This window comes from Helobdella robusta (assembly GCF_000326865.2).
Source record: "Helobdella robusta unplaced genomic scaffold HELROscaffold_23, whole genome shotgun sequence".
NCBI classification, from domain to species: Eukaryota; Metazoa; Annelida; class Clitellata; order Rhynchobdellida; family Glossiphoniidae; genus Helobdella; species Helobdella robusta.
In genome coordinates this window covers 217,597-231,331 of record NW_008704216.1, presented here as the reverse complement: position 1 = coordinate 231,331, position 13,735 = coordinate 217,597, and the positions used below count along the sequence as shown (strand labels likewise).

At 32.3% G+C, this 13,735-nt stretch overlaps 2 protein-coding genes across 2 annotated transcripts in view; one reads left to right on the top strand and one right to left on the bottom strand.

Moving 5' to 3' along the window:
* Nucleotides 1-3,397: 3,397 nt before the first annotated feature.
* HELRODRAFT_172178 (hypothetical protein) lies at nt 3,398-4,885 on the top strand (the record flags this gene model as incomplete). Its single annotated transcript, XM_009018861.1, has 2 exons — nt 3,398-3,503; nt 4,665-4,885. The coding sequence occupies 2 exons, from the start codon at nt 3,398-3,400 to the stop codon at nt 4,883-4,885; spliced, it is 327 nt and encodes a 108-aa protein (XP_009017109.1).
* A 2,058-nt stretch (nt 4,886-6,943) lies between these two features.
* HELRODRAFT_172177 (hypothetical protein) overlaps nt 6,944-13,735 on the bottom strand; it is a gene marked incomplete at both ends in the record, with an annotated part of 8,424 nt that continues 1,632 nt past the window's right edge. Inside the window, 7 exons of the mRNA XM_009018860.1 lie at nt 6,944-7,516; nt 7,991-8,177; nt 9,198-9,279; nt 9,783-9,878; nt 10,064-10,235; nt 10,972-11,050; nt 11,482-11,581. Of these exons, the coding sequence (XP_009017108.1) occupies nt 6,944-7,516; nt 7,991-8,177; nt 9,198-9,279; nt 9,783-9,878; nt 10,064-10,235; nt 10,972-11,050; nt 11,482-11,581 (1,289 nt within the window). The remainder of the gene's footprint in view (nt 7,517-7,990; nt 8,178-9,197; nt 9,280-9,782; nt 9,879-10,063; nt 10,236-10,971; nt 11,051-11,481; nt 11,582-13,735) is intronic.

Sequence of the window (13,735 nt, the reverse complement as noted above, 5' to 3'; positions counted from 1 at the left end):
TCTGAAAGTATTTTCAAATTTCACAATTCAATAGCTCCGTCCAGAAAGCCAGCAATGAAAAATTAAAAATTGTGAAGAACATGGTTGAGTTGTAGATTGATTTGGACAAAAAATGAGACAACGATTTTGAAAATTTTTTGGACTTGAAAATTCAAAGGTTGGTTTAATTGAGTGGTGTACGTTTTGTCGCTATTTAAAAATATTTTTGGTAATATTATAGTCTTTCATCATTTATTTCCATGATTTCACACAATATTTTGCCTCTTAACTTCGAGATTTTGTCAGGACTATTTTTAATTCGAAGTTGTTTATGTGAAGAATTGAACTTATACATTGTGAATATCATCTGATATTTTTAAATATTTAATAACAAGTTAACAAAAATAACTTATTCAAGACGTTTGAGCCATTTCAACTGTCAAACTTTTTTCAATTTAACAGAAAATATAATCAAAATATAAGAAAAAAAGTTAGACGATTCAAAGAAACCCACCAAGATCCAAACGAATTTCGCACATATTCTCCTTACCTAGTGCTTATATTTCAATTCCGATTAACCATTTATACAAGATAAACCTTTTCGGACATCGTCACATCATAAGATTTTCGATTCTGTTAAAAAAATTTTTGTTACTAAACATCTTATAACAACAGATCAACAGCCAATTTTATTTTGCGTTCTGCTAATTTGTAAATGTAATTCTAATAAGGTTTCACATCACTAGTTTGTCCACCATTTCTGCGAGTGTACCTATATAAACTTAAAATTATAATATTTAATTATAAAATTTCGATAGAGCCGAATATTTTAGTTCGAGCAAAATGAGACACCTAAAATCTTTTCGTAAAATATCGTTTCGTAAAATATCGATATACAGAGACAGTTTCATATTCGGAAGAGCCGGGTTCGTCAATTCAAACGTATTCATTCATGTATTATCGTAACAAATTATCACCTTAAAGATCGGACAATTAACGTAGCGGCTCATGTAAATACTGATTTACCGACAGTTTAAAATACCGGAAATAAATATACCGATAACTATCGATCTGCCGATAATTACCGTTTGTCGAGTAGTAGTTTAAAATTCGAGTCCTTAAAATTTTGCGCTATTGTGTTTTTATTTCAGATCTAGTGTAAATTGAATGCAACTTTGTGAAAGCAAGTTTAGTGCAATGATGGCTTTTTTCACTAACTAAACTCACGAGATTTCTAGGAAAATGTTTGATTGTAAGTGTTTCTTGGAAGATGATGCACAACTTAATAATTACTGTATATATATATGTGTCCGTGTGTGTGTGTTTATGTTTGTGTGTGTGTGTGTATGTTTCTATTTTATTCGATCACTCATTTATTCACTTAGTTTATTAACTCGTTCGTTTATTCGTTCGTTCGTTCGTTCGTTTGTTCGTTTGGTCGTTCGATCCTTCATTACGCAAATTTAAAGCAATGTCGCAAGCCAGCACCAGAAGTGCGTCGCATTTTTTGGTTCATTAGTCTATAGCGAATTTCGAATTACACACACACACACACGCACACACACACACACACACACGCACACACGCACACACACACACACACGCACACACACACACACACGCACACGCACACACACACACACACCAGGATAAACATTTCTCAATACTCTTATCTCATATCACTGTATTTTACTGTTTGCCATGTTATGTGGGGATCGTTGTACATTTGAATGCAGTCACTACAACACCAAACCATTGCACCATCTTTCCACCGATTACCTTAAAAAGTTCAGAAGTCACGGAAAATTTTGAACTTCATTTTAAAAAAATTTATAGAATACTCGTTCATCTTTGAGAAGTTGATTGACCTTAACATATAAATAGAACTCACTCATTCATTCAACTGTTAATTAAAAAAAGATCAAGAATATTAGATGCACACACATTCATACACGCACACACACACGCACGCACACACACACGCACACACACACATACACACAAAACATAATGATGAAAGACAGAGCGTTAAATTTTCAAACAATAGATCAATTTCATAATGACACACTGAATAACACACACACACACGCACCCACACGCTAATTCACGCACACAAACACACAAACTCACGCACACATATATTCGTTCATTCATTCATTTTCATTCACTCACTCATTGATATAAATATAGATTTTTGTAAATGTTTGTAATTTTATTTATAACAATATCAGAGTAAGTTATAGTAAACTTTTCATTGACCGTTTTGAATGTTTTCATTTATTCATTCTTCTTCATTCATTTGTTCACTTAACCATTCACTCATTCGTTCTATAATTAATTAATTAATTAATTCATTCATTCATTCATTCATTCATTCCATCATTCATCCATTCATTGATTCATTCACTCATTCCTTCATTCATTCATTTACATGTTCATTCGTTCGTTCATTCTTCCTTTCATGCATTAAAAAACAACAAAAATTCATTTGAGGATATCATAATTTATTGTACATTCTCCCCAAATAGCCAGCAAGCAATCAAAAAATATAAAATCTTCAAAAATTTCAGAAACAAATTTTCCAAAAACGGTTAGCTTCAGTTTAATTTTATCATTTAAAATTGTTAAAAATTATTTAATTTCGGTATAAAACACTATCATTATCTTCACACACACACCACACACACACACACAAACACACACACACACACACATTGAATGTGGTGGGTTAGGATTCGAATTCGGCCATCACAACAGCTGAACCAGACCCCTTAATCATTACCCCTTCGCCACCATCATATTATTTCAATTACTATCGTTATTAATTGTTATCATTTAATAACATAATGTTATTAATTATTATTATTATTATGAATTATTACTATTATTATTGTTTGTTAATATGATAAAAATAATATTAGCAGATGAATGCGATTGAGGTCTTAGTTTTAGGGTTTCTACCTCTAATCTTGCAGCGTAACTTTTTTTTTTATTTGTTATATTTAAATTTGTGAGCATAGTATAATTTAGTATTTGTATTTTGTATTGAATATTGTATTTTATTTTGTATTGTATTGTATATTTTGTTGTATATTGTATTGTATATTGCATTGCATTGTATTAAATAAAATATTAAATATAACTATGAATGAATGAATGAATGAATAAATGAATGAATGAATGAATGAATGAATGAATGAATGAATGAATGAATGAATGAATAAATGAATGAATGAATGAATGAAAGAATGAATGAATGAAAGAATGAATGAATGAATGAATGAGTATAAATATTTAAATAAAAATTGAAATATTTAAATAAATACCCTCAAAAACCATCCCAAACACCTTCAAAATCCACAACTACTCCCTAGTAAAAATTTGTCAGTCAGAAGTGACTTGTGGTTTGTGCGAAAACATGATGAAGATTGGGGACCAGATGCCAAATCATTGTTTCATCAGCTCACCCACCACCAAATGTACAGTTTCCTGCCAGGCTCAACTGGATGTTCGTTATGGTGCCGGTGAGGATAGCATAACTTAGTATTTTGATTATTGTATTTTGTATTGTATATTGTATTTTGAATTGTATATTTTATTTTGTATTGTATATTTTATTGTATTGTATTGTATATTGCATTGTATTGTATTTTATATTGTTTATTGTATTGTGTTGTATACTGTATTGTATATTGTATGGTATATTGTATTGTATATTGTATTGTATATTGTATTGTATATTGTATTTGTAATATATTGTATTTGTATTATATTGTAATTGTATTATATTGTATTTGTATTGTATTATAACTTAGCGTCACGTAATACAACATAACGAGCACAAAAGTCAATACCATCTGTATATCCGAATTTGATGTAGTATTAAACAAGTAATTAAGTAAAAACATATTACTACTAATACTACAACCACTGACTGATCAATATGAATCATTGATTGTATTAGGAGTTTTTTTTTATTATCACCTACCTTCTGCATCTGTTACATTTTGATGGATGAATTTTAGATAATGAAGTTTTACTACACAGTTTGGACAGATTTTAAAAATAATTTTTAATTTACTTCTATTACTACTACCACCATTACTACTACTAATACTACTACTACTACCACCACTACTACTACTACTGCGGCTGCAGCTACTACTATTACTACTGCTACTGCGATCGCTGAACATTTTAGCATTTCAATTATTAAAAACAATTAATTGAACATATTTATGACATTTTTACGATATTTTTTTTTTAAAAACGCATGGCGGAATAAAACTAATTTAAACCTCACATTATGAAAAACGAATAACTCAGCCAGGAATAACAGGGTGTAAATACATCTAGGCACTCAGAGACCCAATTTTTCCATGAAATTATTAAAAACTTTAAAAATAGAAAAAAAATTCTTTCTTCAAAGGACATTACCACAAAATTTCATGCACAACTCAAAAACCAAACGATTCTACAGCTTCTCACTCAACAACTTCAAACACTTTTTTCATTTCTAAGTCGTAATATTATTCAACACGCCAGGATTAGTAGTTAAACTGAACATAAACTTTTGAAAATTGTTCAACCTGGCTGAGTATGGGTTAATTATTTAAAATTTCACCATCTTTATAACCCAAGCAACAAATTTCCGCAAAAATTCCGATTTTTTTTTAAATAAACAGATAAAGAAGCAGTTATAAAGAGGGGATGTACTAATTTTAGGAACGAGCGTTTCACGAGCTCTGCTCAGAATTCAGTAACATACATGTCTAGGAGGAATGAAGAGAGGGCCAACTGTGGCCCGCCATGGCAATTGTTCTACCTCTCTGAAATGAGTAAGAAACTGCCTGCCTCCTTTTACGAGAACCTCATTTCGAAGTGGGATACTGCTTACTGTTTGTAAGTGCCAGGCCAGCATACGAAAGGGTACAGTTTTTTGATGAATTTAAAATTTATGTTCTGATTTTTATGATAAAATTAAACGTTTTAGAAACGATTTCAATTCAAACCTTCCTTAAAATAAATGAAATTTCTTCAAAAAATATCTAAAATACCATTCACTGCATAGTTGAATGATAAGATAGAATGCTGTGTTATAAAATACATTGATATTGACATGTCATTGAATATATATGTAGCTACACATGCATAAGGGACGTATTTAAACTTTATCAATACAATTCAATAGTGAGCTGTGCAACAACGTTAATGATCTCACATCTAAAAATTAGCTACATATCTAGCTAATTACTTAGCTACTTATATAGTTAACTAATTAGCTACCTATCTAGCTAGCCAATTAGCTACCTATCTAGCTAGCTTAACTACGACCTCCAATTTTTCCGAGTTACACAATTATATAAAAAGAAATTAGATGGTGCAATTGGGATGAAGTAAAGATAGCCGAGATCTTAGCTTATTTTGATTATATGTAGATCGGTAATATTTTTAATGTTTCTAGGTACTAAGTTTTTCTGAATTTTAGAACCTAGAATTTCAAAACTAGTCGTAATAAATTTTAGGTGTGTTTCATAAGAGTAAAACACGCCTAAAATTTATGATGTGTGTCTTTTGTTTATAGTTTGGACGGATTCACTGTAAGTATAAAAGTCAGAGAAAATAGTGGAAATGAAGTATTTAAAAATTTGTGAGCAAAGACAGAGAAAAATTAAATGTTTGGACAAAGAAGAGACACGTCAGTTTCAAGTAGGACATTTCAAATTTCATATTTTCACTATATTTATTCAACTCACTTCAATATGGTATATTAAACAAATCCAAAAATTTGTGTAGCATTTAGTATTTTAGTCGGATTGTAATCTAGCTGGAAGCATTGAGTGGGTTGGAACGCGAAGTAATCTCACAAATTTACTAGAGGGAAAGACCTTTAACCTTCTGAACTGTGACCTGTTTCTGATGCGCTAGTTTGCTATTGGTAAAGTAGAAACCAGCAGTAATCATATACACTCACAGCCCAAAATCATTCTGCCATGTAGGTACTGTACATTCACGTTGATTAATCAAATCAGACAACAGATGAACTAGAAAATTTTCACGGCACCATGCGTAGTTTTAGGTGGGGGCCATGGAATCGAGGACGTGTGGACGCTGCGGGAATGAATTGAAATATAGAGACCCCATACCTGATGAATGTTTCATACAGGAGTCTTTGGAAATGTGCTCAGGCCAGCATAACCAGCGTTTGCTATGCTCGTTTATAAAATCTACAAAATGATCTCATTTCAATCTGTTTAATGACATGTTAATTTCATTAATTTTTATTAATTTAAAAAAAAACAAAAATCATGAATCAAATACTATGTGTGATGAGTGTAATTGTAACTGCGCGCGAGAGTGCGTGTGTGTGCGTGGTGTGTGTTTGTGCGTGTGTATGTGTGACTGCTACAAATTACATAATAACAAACAACTCATTATTTCATAATAAATTAATTAGTTGTTCGATCAGTTTAAACAAATTTCGAAAAAACGTCTTCACAATTCACTCGTTACTAACAATTTCAAACTTTGCAAACTGAATTTATTACAAGTAGCTTGATAATTTATTTATTATTTTTTTTAAATAAACACACATACATATACACTGACAAACCCACATACACATAAATATACACAGACAAACACATAAACATACACGCATATATTATGATAAGTTTGCTTACAATTAATTTTAAAAACAAATATAAATGGATGGATAAGTATACATAAATATGAGTGTGTGTGCATGTGTGCATGTGTGTGTGTGTGTGTGTGTGTGTTACTAGACTGACGAGAGAGACGAGAGAGGGATAAAGAGAGAAAGAGAGAGAGAGAGATGAAAAAAGATGAAGAAAAAAGTTGGTGTATATGTTTGTTGTATGTATTTACAAATGTGTGTATATGCATGTGTGTGTAGTGTGTGTGTGCGTTTGTGTGCGTGTGTGCGTGTGTGGCTGGGCTGTCATCAGACGTACCATTCCCTATCTTCCTTCTGACACCTGCCACTGGATGACAATCTCTTCGTTATGTACGATTTCTCATTTTTGCTCTTAGAAAATTTTTTCGCCGCGCCGCCGCCCAACTTACTGCTACCATTTAAGCCACTGGGAGTGCCGCTTGAACTACTGAGGCTGAGTTTTTTAAGGGAGAGGACCGTGCCGATTCCAGCGAGACTGTTGGCGTCCGTGTTCGACTGCACGCAGGCACCTCTCACCAATGTGGAACTTTTTAGATTATTAACACTACGATCGTTGCTATTATTAACGCTGTCGTTGTCAATAATATATCGATTACTCTCACTAGCTAAATCGACATTATTGTTCATATTATTATTACTATTATTACTATTATTATTGTTGTTGTTGACGCTGTTATTTACAACGGACGTGACGTCGTTGAGGCATATTTGGTATTGATACTGCGACCTCGAGTCGACCTTGTACGAACCCTGGTTCCTTGACTTCATCTTACAGATGGCAAGTGTCACCAGACAGATGAATATTATTGTGCCCGTTACGACCGCTGTGGCCAATATTATCTGCGAATTATCATTATTGTTGTTATTATTTTTATTATTGTTGTTATTATTATTGTTGTTATTAATGTTTTATTGTCGTTGCTGTTGTTATAATTGTTAGCATAATTATAACAATTATTGTGATTGTTCGTGTTGTAAAGTTTCGAAAAATCGGAAATAATTTATAAGCAAATATAAAACAACAACAACAAAAACAACAACAACAACAATAATAATAATAGTTATAATTATAATATTATTATTATTAAATATAATTATAATATTAATAATAATTAAAAAGACCTGTTTGATGAGTATTATATCGTTGTCGTTAGTGTCTCGAGACAGACTTTTAAAAAACTGAAAAATTGACAGGGTCGTCGTCTTCCTCCCCATCATCATCATCATCGTCGTCGTTGTTGTTGTTCTTTTTGTTGTTGTCATTGTGACGTTATGACGTCTTCTGCTGTTGTTGACGCTGCTGTCAATTATGACGTCATCATGGTCAATGTCATCGCCGGTTAATGCATCGTCATCTAGGCGGTTTTTTCCGTAAATTTCAAGTTTATTATTATTATTGTTGTTGTTATTGTTGTTGTTGTTAATTAAGTTGTAAGGAGTGTTGTTACCGTGGGAGTTAGTTTCAATTTTAGTATAATCAGAGAAAAAACTGTGAAATGTTCTAGAATGATCAGTCGGTCGATTGAACGATGATTGGTTAATGGTAAATGTTGTTGCTGTTGTTGTTGTGATGTTGTTGTTGTTGTCGTTTGAGTGAGGACTTACTGCGTTAATTTGCATATTAAATGAAGACGACGACGACGATGATGATGGTGGTGGTGATAGTAACGATAGCGAAGATGATGATGGCGTTGATGATGATGACGACGACGATGATGATGATGATGGGGATGATGACGTTGATAACGAGTAGGAAATATTATCAAAACTCATTTCGTATTCATGAGATGTCTCTGTAAACGAAAAATATTTTGATGATGACGACGTTGATGATGACGACGATGATGAAGAAGATGATGATGGAGATGATGAGGAAGAAGAAGATGAGAAAGAAGAAGATGAGGAAGAAGATGATGACGACATAGTAGGCATAATTAGTTCGTTTTTCTCTCTGCTATAAATGTTGTTGTTGTTGTTATTATTATTAATGTTGTTATTGTTGTTATTACTAATGGTGACGTCATTGTTGTTGTTTCTATTCATAATGATGTTGCTTCTGCTTTGGTCTCTGTGGCTATCGCCCTCGGGATCTCCAAAAAGTCTTTTAATAAAGATAGATTGAGTTTTAAATTTACACCTAGTATGTATATATATATATATATATATATATATATATATATATATATATATATATATATATATAAATAAATATATATATATATATATATATAAATATATATAAATACATATATATATATATATATATATATATATATATATATGTATAACACACAAAGCGACATACAGTCACACTCACACACACACACATACACATACACACACACACACATACACATACACACACACACATATTCAGACATACAAATACACACATTATACACCTGTAACGTTATTATTGACATTATTTAAAATGTTATTATTTAATTATTTTTATTTATTATTACTTTTATTATTGTTATTATTATTAATTATTATTTTCATTAATTATTATTTTCCTAACTGTTTGTCGTGGCTCGTTTTAACGTGTCCGGCCAGCTTTATGTTCTCCATCTCAAACATGTTCAGACCATTCCAGTGAAAACCTTTCGCATGTAGATACGTGTGTGTGTGTGTCTTTGTATGTGTGTGTATGTTTGTGTGTGTATGTTTGTCTATGCGTGTGTCTTTGTGAGTGTGTGTATATTTGTCTGTGTGTCTATGTTTGTCTGTGTGTCTATGTTTGTCTGTGCGTATGTGTTTGTCTGTGTGTCTATGTGTGTTTGTCTCTGAGTGTGTCTGTGTGTATGCTTGCGCGTGTGTGTGTGCGTGTGTGTGTGATGTATGTTTGTGCGTACCTATTTTGCATTTTGCTTGTTTGCTTACTGCGTGTGTGTGTACGTGAATATGTATGCATATCAGTTTGTATATTTATGTTTACGCGAATGTATGCTTGTATGTGCTTGTATATGTGTGTGTACATTTGTATGAACGTGTGTGTATGTACGTGTGTGGGTTTGTGTGTGTTCGTTGGAGAAGATTATTCATGTGTAACGAGAATAAATTTGGTTTTCCATGTTTTATGATTTGTTGTTTTTCCAATGCCCACCTGACATCAAGCCGACGAAATGATTGGCTGTGACGTCACGACCATCTCCACCAATCAAGACCCCCATCTGGTGGTTGAAAGTCGTGTGTTGAGGCCCTGTTTCGAAGAAAATTGTGAATTAATTTCGATAAAATTCTTTTTTAATTTTGAAAGAATGGCTAATAATAACGTAAATGCAAAATTTACTTCAAAAAAATAGTTTGGCTGTTTTTATCTAATGTTAATTAGATTTAGCGTCAACCAATCACAAAGCAGTTAAATCTCCCAGTCCTACCAATCACCGTTAGCGTAGTAATAGACGGGCGATCTCTCGTCCAATCGCAGACTAGAGTTTCCGCCCCACCTAACAAAGACGACCCTGTGGACAGCACCATCATCGACCCTGACTCCTCCCACTTCAGTCACGTGATCATTCAGCCCCATGTTGTACGTGGCTTGTAACGTTCCGTTCCTCTGTGTATACAATTTCATGAAATGTATGTATGTTTGTATGTATGTATGTATATATGTATGTACGTATGTACGTATGTATGTTTTTATGTATGCATGTATGTATGTATGTATGTATGTATGTACGTATGTATGTTTTTATGTATGCATGTATGTATGTATGTATGTATGTTTGTTTGTATGTATGTATGTATGTATGTATGTTTGTATGTATGTATGTATGTATGTATGTATGTATGTATGTATGTATGTATGTATGTATGTATGTATGTATGTATGTATGTATGTATGTATGTTAGTATGTATGTACGTACGTGCTTCTGTTTGTATGTGTGTGTGATCATTTGTATGTGCGTTTGTATGTGAGTGTGTGTAGTGTAGTGTATATGTGTGCTTTATCGTTTGTATGTGCGTGTGTATGTGCGTGCGCTTCAGTGAGTCTTTTTGTATATGCGTGTGTGTGTGTGTGTGTGTGTGGAGAATGTTCCGAAATTTTCTTCTTCAAAATTGATGCGTTCCGTTATATGAAGTGAATGATGACGACCATGATGATGATGATGGGGATGATGGCGACCATGATGATGATGATGATAATTATAATAATAACAATAATAATAATAATAATGACAGTAAGTAAAAAAAATGTTGTCACTTGATGGTGATGATGATGATGACGATGATGATGACGATGATGACGACGATGATGATGATGATGATGATGATAATGTTACAAACGTACGAGTTGGAGTTGGATGAAGTCGTTGGATGTGCCACTGACGACACGCACCAACACGCCGCTCGACTTTCTGGCCAGAAATCTGTTTCAAGTTTGTTTTCAAAAAAAATTCTTTTTGATTTAATTTAATTTTGTTCGGAGTTTCATTTCACTTTTAGTATCGAATTTTGTTTCTTTTATTTATTTTCATCATTTTATTAACAATTTTATTATTTCAAATTAAACAAAACACAACAAGTTCATAAAATTACATTTTATACAGTTGAATGAATTACATTAACAAGTATTTTTTTCAATAGAATAAAAAATAAAAAAAAATCAGTCCCATGTCTAGATGTTAGCTCAGACGGTAAAGTGCCACGTAATGCTTGATTGTAATTGTTCGATCACCTAGTTCGAATCCTCTTTGTTCACAATTCTTACATCTTATTAAAATACAACACAAAACAGTATATAGCAGGAAAAATAGTTATTCTCATTAATATTCATTGGAGCAACGGTAATATTAATCACCTGAAAGCTAATTGGTCAGTTTGACTGTCTGGCCAAGCGCTGTCGGGGTATTTGAACGTAAACAAACCACCTGATTGGCCGAACTCGTAAACCACGCCCACTGCAAAATTATTAATAATTATATTTTATTTATAATTATACATCATAATTTTAAAATTACTGTTCAAGTCATAATTTTAAAAACGTCATCATCTACGTCATCATAAGTAATTTTACATTCACACGCACACACACGCGCACACACACACACGCACACACATGCACGCGCAGACGCACTTAAGTAAACAAACATGCTTACACACAGTCAATGTAAATGTACATAGCTGTCAATCAACTAAAAAAGTGGGAGGTGCCGGGAATGCAAATTTTTTGGTGACGTCATTTGGTGCGAAAACTAACGAGCCGACCAATCAGAAATGGGTTGACATCAGTGGTGATAAGATGACGAGTGTGGTGGGGCGGTAATGATGATGATGATGATGGTGATGATGATGGAGTAAATGATGATGATGATGATGGTGTTAATGATGATATGGCGGGCGACAAATTTGTTTCAAGTTGTAGAATTCAATACATATATACATACAATCAAAATTTCAAACATATAAACAAACAAACAAACAAACAGACAGACAGACAGACAGACAGACAAACATATGTACAAGTGAAAAATCTTATTGACTCTTGAATGGGTTGGGCAATGAGAAGCTTCCTTTTGTACAAAATTTACGCATCCATACATTTATCTACGTTTCTGTTACGTATAAATATTCTTTTATGTATATAGGTACCGTACATGTATCTTTGTATATATGTATGTATGTGTGTATGTATGTATGTATATATGTATGTATGTATATATGTATGTATGTATGTATGTATGTATGTATGTATGTATGTATGTATGTATGTATGTATGTATGTATATATGTATGTATGTATGCATGTATGTGTGTATGTATGTATGTGTGTATGTATGTATGTATGTATGTATGTATGTATGTATGTATGTATGTATGTATGTATGTATGTATGTATGTATGTATGTATGTATGTATGTATGTATGTATGTATGCATTATTATTATTAATGAAAAATTTAAGAAAGCGCTAATTCAAATAATCTCAAAAGCGCTATCTAAAAAAAATATCATGGCATGATCAACAAAAATAAAGAGTTATCAGTGTATTTCAACGAAAAAATTATAAGAAAAAAAAACACAGTCTTCATTATTTCCTTAATCTAACATGGCACAATAAACAAAATAAATCACTCAGTTATAACTAAAAGAAGTCAGTTCAATGAATTACAACGAAAATAAGTAAGTTTGTTTTCTTTTAAAATCAGGCAGGTTCAACTCCGGATCTCTTAGAAAGGCAGGCAAATTGTTCCAAACAGTATGAATGTATGTATGTATGTATGTATGTATGTATGTATGTATTTATGTATGGATATATGTTTGTTTGTATGTTTGTTTTATGTATGTATTAATATTTGTTTGTATATTTCTATGTATTTTCAATGGTTTTATGTTAAACGATTTGTAACAAAGTAACTCAACCACAACTAAAACTACCCTAACCTCTACAACTACAACTGCTACAACTACACCTACTAGAACAACTACAGCCACAATTGCAGCAACAGACACTTCAGCAACCACAAGGGCCCACACGTTACTTGCTGCAAACGGCTGTAAAAAAATTTCAATACATTCTCTTTTTCAAAATAATGTACAGCGAAATACATTCACATGAAGGATGGAGACAATTTGTTTTTCAGAATCACGCACAAACACACGCACACGCACACACGCACACACACATATATTACAAACATACATACACTACGGTCTCCTGATTATGTAAAATCAAAGCTGTTTCAAACTAATTTAATGAATAATACACATACATACATATATACATAAACATACATATATACAAACATAAATATAAACAAATACATACACATACAAACATACATATATGCATACATACATACATACAAACATACATACATAATATGTGGTATTGATACAAATCTTTGATTCCATTTATGAATATCTATGCCCCTATTTATCAATATTCTCGCTCGCAATTTCATTTCTGTGTTGTATCTCTCGCTACCTGCTTGTATGTGCGTGTTTATCCACATATACTCACAAATCTAATACACACACACACCACACACACACACACACAAACACACAAACACAAACAAAGTTAAATAGATTTTCAGAATGAAGACGCAGATT